The sequence below is a fragment of the Rhodamnia argentea genome, chromosome 8, assembly GCF_020921035.1.
Source record: "Rhodamnia argentea isolate NSW1041297 chromosome 8, ASM2092103v1, whole genome shotgun sequence".
In the NCBI taxonomy this organism is placed as follows: Eukaryota; Viridiplantae; Streptophyta; class Magnoliopsida; order Myrtales; family Myrtaceae; genus Rhodamnia; species Rhodamnia argentea.
In genome coordinates this window covers 5,100,387-5,110,012 of record NC_063157.1, presented here as the reverse complement: position 1 = coordinate 5,110,012, position 9,626 = coordinate 5,100,387, and the positions used below count along the sequence as shown (strand labels likewise).

Sequence of the window (9,626 nt, the reverse complement as noted above, 5' to 3'; positions counted from 1 at the left end):
ACAAAGGCCAGCCAGTGTGTACCCAAAAACAGATCATTACATAACAATCCAAAAGGATTTGGGAATAATGCATCTATATTTATGTTGGAAAGAATCAGGGTTGATAACACAAGTCATCAATTAAAGAACAATCTGGATAACACTCCCTCAGCATCAATTGTGACTACAAAAATGAGCAAAGGGTAGATGAAATCAAAATGGAAGTTCATCAGGGAGGTCCCAGTTATCTTCATCGTCTTCCTTTTTCTTGTTAGTAGGGGTCTCTTGCTTGCTCTGAGGCACAAATCTTGATTGGGGACGTCTGTTTACACAGTAAGATGGCAACTATGGGGATAAGCATATTTAACCAAATCCGACAGAGAGTTGAAGATACCACTGTAGTACAAGGAAAATCTAAATTCTTGCGAAGTAAAGGCCTAGAGCATTAGGCTATAGAGCATTGTAAGTAACAACCAAAAGAAAAAAGCTTAAAGAGGATGAATGACAAATAGAATGTTGAAGAAAAATACAATCCAGACAGACTTTAACTTGGAAGAAAAAGCATTGGAGAAAAAGCATGTCTATCGCATTTGCAAATGACAAATGTTCTACAATGATAAAAGACAAACTGTTCGCTACGAATGTTCTCTAGACTTGGCCCAGCCTATCTTTTTCCCTTCTTCATTCTTAAGTCCTACTAAAACAGTGAATCTTTTTTCCTCAAAGTTCCACTTTTCAACTGGAATCTTAACTGTAACATCAGACCTCACCAAGATGGCCAACTGAAGAATCTTATACAGACTCCACATCAAAAACTAACTATAAAATGCTTCTCAATTGTTAACTAAATTTATAGCTGAAAAGTAGCCATGACTCTTGGTGATGACACCAACATGAATTCTTTTATCAGCACCATGTCATTGACAACATAATGTAGGCAGAAGAACCAGCCATCTACCAGCCCACGAAAAGCAAATGGGTAGGAAACACGCAATCACTGCTTACATTTCCAGCGAATAGCTTTAAGACTCTCCACAGCCTGCGCACTCCAGTTGAGATCCTAAAGGTTTATGGACGCACCATTCCCTACTCGCCAGAAAACATTGTTCGAGACTAAACTTTGTAGTGCTCGGTTTGTCTTGATTTCCAATTGATGAATAAGAAGGAAAATGGAACTCTTGGATTTTTTGACTCGCCCCCGCCTACCTGTCCAAAACAGCCTTCATCCGCCTGCCACCAGTGGAAGCAAGCTAGCCCCCTATGTTGGTTGCCCTACCAACCCAAACTCACAAGCATATTACAACGCTACCTCTTATGACTTCCACTCGAAACTTTCAAGCTCAAGTCCATGACAGGGGCTGATGTCCTTGAAAGTCAGTTATAATACTTTGTAACATGAAATAATACTTTGTAATATGAAACAATAGGTTAACAAAAAAGGCCGAAAAAAAACTTGAACAACATTGGCCATTGGGGGAAAAAAGAAAAGGCAAAGGAAAAGGGGGTGAAGGGGGTGGAAGGGGAGGAGGAGGTCCTAAATAGCCAAAGCAAGACACTAACCTAAACCGCATCCTCTACGCGCAGATAAAACTGCCGGTGTTCTACACAATTTGATCATGAAACCTTAAAAAGTAGATAGCAAAGGGAAACAACCTCCTCCTCCAATCTGATAACCCTACAAATTTTCTCAATTTTGCACCACTTAACCATTACTGAAGCCGTCGCCACCTCGCTCCTCTTTCTCTTATACTCAGAACTACCGAGCAATACTCGCGACGGAGTATCTTCGTACATCATCAACTCCAAATGACAAAAGAAAAATAAACTGAATGCAATGCAGCTCCAACACTCTTCTCGCAACGTCCGATTTGCATCAATAAATTAATCTCTTTAAGCCGAATTAGCATGTTAACCACAATCTCAATCGATTTCACCAGTAAGGAAATTGCAAAATGAGGTCAAGGAAAACAAGCGCACCTTCGGCGATTGCGTTTCGCAGCCTCGCGAGTCTTGCGCTTCTTCTCGTCCTGCTTGTTCTCGAAGTACCGCCGCCTCTTGCTCTCCTGAATCACGCCGGCCCTCATCACCTCCCTCCTGAACCTGTTCAGCAGCCTCTCCTCCGGTTCGTTGTCGTCCACGATCACCTGGACGTTGTAGCCTCGGAAGAAGAGCGCGTTCGCGTGAGCGAGCGCCGGGTTCACCACCGCCGACAGCTCGCTCGGTAGACGTTCCGGCACCGCGGCCAGCGGAGCAGAGCTGCTCCTGGCGTCGCGATTGGACATGCATAGAGTCGCCGGGCCCCTCGCCGGCGGAAGTGGCGGCCGCGGCGGCTTCGAAGGCGAGAGAAAGGAGAGGAAGTTGGACAGCGAAGTCGCCATTTTGGTGGGAGAGCTTCAGCGTTTGGCTATGCCGGTCCTCTTTTTGTGTGGGTTGAATTGAACGCCTTCTGAATTTTTGTGAAGCTCTTGGTTCTGGATAGAGAGAATCTCTCTCTCTCTCTCTCTCTCTCTCTCTCTCTCTCTCTCAAGAGAACTCTCAGGAAAATCGTGGATTGCTTGCTTTAATGGGCTCATCTGATGGGCTGGGCTCAAGGCCCGATCGACGGGCTTTTCCTCTCGGGCTTGGCCCAATGTTTCGAGCGAAGCCCAAACAGGATCAGTCAGTCCGTGTGGCTGTACATTTGATTCCAAGTTTTTGTAACGAAAAATGCTAGATATGCTAAGACGGATTTACAAAATTTTATACACTAGATGATTTGACAGAGGGCTATGGGGTGCTGAATATAACATAATTGATGAGATATCCGCTTGCAGTCTGCCGTATTGCAATAGAATATTAGTATATTTGGCCTTGCACGACTAGCGTTCAAGACTCGTGATTCAAAAGGTCATTCATGGGTGCGCTTGGTAACACTTTTGAGGAAAGCCTTTGAAAAAATGCAAAGGATTTTGGTAAAATGGTTTTTCCAAAATGCAAATAGTATTTAGTGAAGTGTAATTTAAAAACATATTGGCAAGCAACTTTGACTTAAATGCCAATTTGGAAAAAACTACATTTTGACAAAAGGACTTTCACTAGTTTTTCTTCAAATCTTTTCGGAGAAACAAGCCCATGGGCAAGCCAAATCAACCGTTGACGACTAGATCTAGTCGCCAGCCAACCTTGCCTAAGGTCACACTACTCGGGCGATCGCCACCTAAGGTCATGCAACCTCACACGATGCGGGCCTATGCTAGACTAGTTTGTCGGCGACCGGATCTGGTTGTCGGCGGCCTAAACCCTCATCAACGACATCGCATGAGGTGAGGGTATTTTAGAAATTATAAAAGTTCTAAGAGGACAAAGTTGAGATTATATATATTTGCATTTCGAAAATGCACCAATAAAGTACCTTTCATACTTGCTTGGGCAAAGACCAAGACCTATGGAAATGAAGTTTGCATTCCCCAAAGCTCTCTAAAAAAATTTGTCAAGCCGTACTTGCATTTGCCAAAGGCCTTGAAAGAGCAGGAGGCTTTGGGAAAGCTATGCTTTCGTTCCTATTTTCCCATTCAAAGATACAATACTTTCCGGCATCCTTCTATCAATTGCCCGCTTAAGCTACGAGTTTAGCTAGAATTAGCTTTGTTCTCATGGCAACAATTGAAAGCTATGCTTTCGTTGCTCTTTTCCCATTCAAAGATCGGAAACCTTCCTTCTCCTTCTGCCAATCGATGGCTAAAGCGATGATTTGCGCTCGAATTTAGCTTCCTCATGGCAACAAATTGAAACCTATGCTTTCAATCCCCTTTTCCCGAAAAAAAGAAAAGATATCCAAAAAGTCTTAAACCTATTACACTTGTGCCAATTTAATCTTAAATTTATTACACTTACGATAATCCAGTCACAAACCTTTTAATTGTGCTAATTGAATCTTAAACCTTTTAATTATTTGTCAAACCAGTCCTAAACTGTTTCGCGAATTATCAATTTAGCCATTCCGGCTAATTACTCAAATAAAAGGTTCATGACTAAAATGGAAAAACTTCAAAAGATTTAGGACTAAATTGACAAAATTTCAAAAGGGTCAAAGCTAAATTAAGGTTTAGGACTGAATTCGCAAGTTGTCAAACGGTTTAGAGCTGAATTGACACAAGTATGATAGATTTAGCATTTTTTTGGGTAATTTCTCCCTCTTTTACCGTCGAGTCTCCTCCCATCAATTGGCCGGAAAAAAAGTATGACAACTTGCGGTTACTACTCTTTCCTTTTAATTGTCGCAATCAACCTCCTTAAAAAAAAAAAAAAAAGGCCCGAGAAAGGCGAGCGCAACCAAGTCGAGCTATTTACAAGTTACCCTTCTCAAAAATCTCTTTTTCCCTCTAGTTCAACTGAACTGTCGCGAATCTCAAATACTAGTGCCTTGAATGGAAAAGCACGTGACGAGTTACCTACATGCAAGGAACGTCGATTTCACCATTCGAGAGAAATAAAGAATACGAAATAGTACAAGATTTAGCCGTGATTTAGTAGTTTGGTTTCACGAGTCCTTAGTACGACGATGATGATGATGAGTGCACATATAACCTAAGAGAGATGCTTCCACCGCCTCCGCCGGCGGGTCGCGGTGGCCCGTCGGGTCACCCACGAGGGCAAAACACAACTTATCATGAAAATCGGACACGAAAAATGATAAAGAAATAAACATGAATAAGAAAAAGAAAAAGGGGCAAAGGGCAGTTGAATCGAAGTCGACGGGGAATAATCTGGTGGACAAAATACAAACGCGTAGACGCGCGAGCCTCCGTTGAAAACGCTCCAAATGGATGATGGATCTTATCTCCCCGCCGTTGATAATAAACAAGCATTATCCATCCCATGCCATCCTCTTTTTGGTTAAATTACGCAATGATTTTTGCCCGAAATCTACGCTATAAAGTCGCAAATAAAGAACAAAAAATTCATGAACGGGGTTATTCGAAAAGGGGATCGAATTGAACTAATTGACCAAGAGGGAGAGGTTCGAAAACGAGACAGCGTATGAGGGCGTGACACCGGGGGGAGGGGGGCCGTGTGGATCGGGGCTTTCTACGCCGCATGCGACGCCGCTGGCTTCCCATTGGCCACCTTTTTGCCTCGGGTCGGATTTCATTTGTATGTATGTATGTATGTATATCATGTGCGTCGAGGTATGTCGTCCATATAGGCTTTGATCTTTTGCATGAACAGAACATAGTTTCAATTTGCGTTAAAGTTGATCAAGATCGATTTGGGTGTGTTGATCTTAGGTGTCCGATCCATCGGAGGCAGATCTATTTTCTTCCGCTGCGAACGTAACTGGTCATCGGTTCGAAGCGAACCGGGCGGAGTATGATATAAAAGCAAAGAACAGATGACGGGAGGATGCAGAGAACAGATACTCATTCTGAAATTGAAGACGGCGGTGCGTGCCCATCTGTGATATACTTATGCACAGATATGTGATGGGAGTGGAAAATGTTTTCACCGACCAATAAGGTTCGTGAGCGATCCAAGCCGAGTGTTTTCTACATCTCGAAATCGAATGGTCGAGCTGGAGTCCATCGTGAATAACTTGCGAGCTGGGGTTGTTCACTTGACTCGTTAAAACCTCTAATAATGGCGCATGTCATGTCGGGTCAATATGTCCTAATGCTGCAATGAACTTCTTTGTTTTCGTTTTCATGGGATTTCACATCAGTATTCTATTTCATTAAGTAATTGTATAATTCATGCTCTAGACAAATTTAAATTCCTTGCAATTTGCAAACTAGACGTTGAAATTCTAGATAGGAATTGTGATCAATCAAGTTGCGATGAGATTGTTATTCTAACACAATATATTTATCACAAGAAAAATGATATATTTTTTTATTATTATTTTGGCGATAAATACTATTCACGAATCACTCATATAGACGATGTGTGACTTGAGACATCACATCCCACTTCTCAATTCACGACCAAAACCTTAGTGGCTTTCGAAATCCTATAATATTTATGCTTTAAATATAAGCTAGATTGTTGAAGCATGCTATTTTTCTTATGGTAAAATTGGCCTTCAAATTCTTCTCCCACATCCCTAAAGGCTCAATTAGTGCTCTTTGTTTAAACATGTCCTATCGTGCGCCGATATCGTATATTCAATTCTACATAAGCATCCCAACAAAGCCTATACAAGTATGTGCTGTCGTTTTGTCTGGTTTGATTATTTGTTTGGGACTAAAGATTTTTGTCATTCTTTCAGAAAATCATCCGTTCGAATCCCATCAACTGTGTCCCTACTCCTCTGAACCAAAGCCATTCTGTGCATGATAGAAATTTGGATTTAACCAATTCACGAGACTTGAAAAGACGTTTCATGAGTTTTCAAGTAGCCGAGGGTCTCCGGCCGTCTCTCGAAGGATTATGAGAAAACGAATGATAAGAACCATGATAGAAAAGAAAGGAAGAATAGAAACCAGAAGAAGAAAAAGAAAGTTCAGTATCAGTCCATTACGCCGTTAGAACATCCTTAGAAAGTGACCAGTTTAGGTAGGTGAGCCCTTCAAATTCACATTTGTTTGAACTATGTAGCATGCCATAGCTAAAAGAAAGGAGGAGAAATTTTTTTTAGTGATGTGAACCAATGAAAAGCTGAATTAGTGGGAGAATTGAATATTTAGGGCCAATGTCTCTCTCTCTCTCTCTCTCCCAGGAATGCTCTTTTCCTAATCTGTGGGCTGCAAGCTGAATAGGATCTGTCCTGGAGCCAATCAAGGCTCAGCTTTCTTGAGAAATGAAGGGCTAATCTCTCCATTAACATGAATTCTTTTATTGAGCAAATGGGGGGAGACACATGTCGAAGGCAATTGCGAAACCCCTACCGCGATTATGACAGTGATTCTAGGATTATAAAACACGGCAAAGAAGGGACAGAAACTCCTGAGTGGGGGAGGACGACACAGGAATCGTGGCTGGTGATGATTATTTTATATCTGCAGCACAACATGAAAAGACACACAACACGCCCGAAGACAAGCAAACGAACGACACTTGGAAAAGGAAGCCTTCCCTTATCCAATGGGCATCCACTTTCTAGGGTTATGGCGTGGCATCTGTTCTTACCATTAGCCTTTAGCTTAAACTAATATTTAGGGTAAGAGTTTGTTTGTTTGCTTGTTTTTCATCGGTTTGTTAGCTTTGTGTGATGTATCTCCTCTTCTGTTTAGTAAAGAAAGGTTCGTTTTTTTTTTTGTTGGTTTTTGTTCGTTAAATGTTATCGTAGTTGTTCTACCGATGAAATAGATCTTTTACCATTGAGCGGTTTTGATATCGATCATTTTCTCCACCGCCCTTCCTTCCTCTCGATAATTAGTTACTTGTCTTTCCTTTCGCTGTCATTTGTTTTCCTTATAGATAACATTTGTTTCTCCTAGTTCCTGATTATTGAGATTTGAATAGGGGCAATATGCGTCGGCATTGTATTTAGTTAAGGGCAAGAGTTAGCTGTGGCCAATCAATGTCTACGCCCTACATGTCACTCGTTTATTGGTGGTTTTCGCCTTGCACTGGTGTACTCAGCCACCCATTGTAATTTTACCCGCTTTGATGGGCCATTTGCGCCACGCGGTAGCTCATTATCAACCTAGATCCGAGGCTCGTGCTTGATCCAAGCAATGGTGGCGGCGAGTCCGACGTGAGGACACAGATTAAGATGACAGAGAGAGAGAGAGAGAGAGAGAGATGGCCCAGAAAGTAACGATCCGAGATGGCGTTGGGCTCGTGCGATGGCGGGAGAGAGATGAAGAGCGATGGGGTCTAGAAGGATTCGTAAGTACCCAGAAAAAGCACCAATAACTAGTGCCACCCATCGAGCTAATTCTTGCTCTTTACCTTTCAAAATCTCGATGCGCTTTCGGATCTTTACTCTCTTTCCATTCCTAATGTCGACATACGGGCATGTCTTGTCGATGCGAAATTTTCATAGCCCTAGGTGAACACTACCGTGTGTCATATCCTTCTAATATCTTGTGAGCTGTGGACATGCACATAGACTCATGGTAAGTAGATTCAAAGACGTAGTGGGCAAGTTCTGTTTGGTCATTGGCTCCCAGTGATGCAAGGTGAAGAACAAAATCCAGACGCCTTGCGTCCACATCATGCCAAAGTTACAAAGTAGGCAAAGAAGAAAGGAAGAGAAACGAAAGACAAATAGGGGGGCAATGCATAGGTGTGGCCCCAATGTGAATGCCCAAACGTTTTCCGTCCACGCTTTGTGCACATTTCGGCCGTGAGCAAAAGGTCATTGCTCCAGAAGCGAACAGCTCTGGGAGTCCTTTTTCTTCTTCACTGTTCTTGGATTAGACAATCTATTCACTCTTCCTGCAAGCTTTCCCTCTTTAAAGGGCCAAAAGAGAAGATCGACGCGTGGTGCGTGTGCGCGCGGGTTGCGTGCGCTCAAATCTCATCATTACACGTTTAGCATTTCTGGTTAGACTTTTCATGAGAAGAGATAACTCGTGATGGCCATTGGAAATTCACTTTGTAATATCAATGTATCTTCGCCAGAATGTAAATAGTAAACTTCATCTTTATTTGACAGTTTAAATTTTTAGATCATTTGATAATAATCCCATAAAATCTTATATGACATAAGAGAAAAACATCCCGAGTTTAAATCAATCGGGCCTCTTTTTAACTTCCCGATTACATATAACAATCTTTAGTTGCAATTTTCTTTTTCTGTATTTACATGTCTATTTGTTTTACATGTACCGGTTTGGTCGAAATCGACGGAACACCAATAAAAGTAATACCCGTAAGTACAACTCAAGTAATTAACATGATGGTGTTGGATAAACAGATGGTTTAATAGTCAACTCATGTAAATGATTGTTTTATCTATAGTTTGTACAAGAGACATTCCGATTGGCATTTGATTATGGATATACAGGCGCGTAGATATACATAGAATGGTAGGATTTGACTAGTGAAGCTAAAGTGCGCCGTTTTGGTGATAATGGAGCCATCAATTTTTGACATTCTTTTGATCAACAACTTCTAGTATAATACTAAATTTCGAGTACGCCAAAGACATTACTAGATTATTCACCAGACCCTTGTAACTACAAGACCAATTTTTGACCGTCCGGTACGACGCGTGTTCTTCGATTTGCCAAATTTGGATATTTTTCTACTTTCATGGCTATATTTTGCATCAGGGTTCTCGTTGTCTTTAAGCCTCTAATGCTTATTGACCAATGAAGCTAGTCTGAAAAACCTTTTAAAATAATGTTTGTGGAATTTGTAAAATCATGATTCGAAAATCTTGAGTTTCTATATGGGCTAAAGAGGAAAAAAAGAGATTTAAAAAAAAAAAAACTCTTTATGCTTTTCTAACCTTGCTTTTGGGAATCCAAGATGGTGGTTTAATAGTGTTCATATATTAAATTTGATCTTCACACTTGGAACCCAACACTCAAAATTGTACTCCCACTAAATTAAGCAATTAATCCCCCCACCTAAAGTTGCAATTTCAATTAAAATAAGGGCCTCCTCCTTTTTTCTTCCTCCTTTCCTCCCCAAGTTGCAATTTTTATTTCATTCTCACTCCATTCTCTCTCTCTCTCTCTCTCTCTCTCTCTCTCTCCTGTGCCTTCCTCCTTTAC

At 41.5% G+C, this 9,626-nt stretch overlaps 1 protein-coding gene across 1 annotated transcript; it reads right to left on the bottom strand.

Annotated features, from left to right (window-relative positions):
• Positions 1–41: 41 nt before the first annotated feature.
• LOC115741265 (30S ribosomal protein S21, chloroplastic-like) lies at positions 42–2,462 on the bottom strand. Its single transcript, XM_030675080.2, has 2 exons — positions 1,957–2,462; positions 42–301 (listed from the first exon to the last, which is right to left on the bottom strand). The coding sequence occupies exons 1-2, from the start codon at positions 2,355–2,357 to the stop codon at positions 193–195; spliced, it is 510 nt and encodes a 169-aa protein (XP_030530940.1). The 5' UTR covers positions 2,358–2,462; the 3' UTR covers positions 42–192.
• Between the last annotated feature and the right edge of the window lie 7,164 nt (positions 2,463–9,626).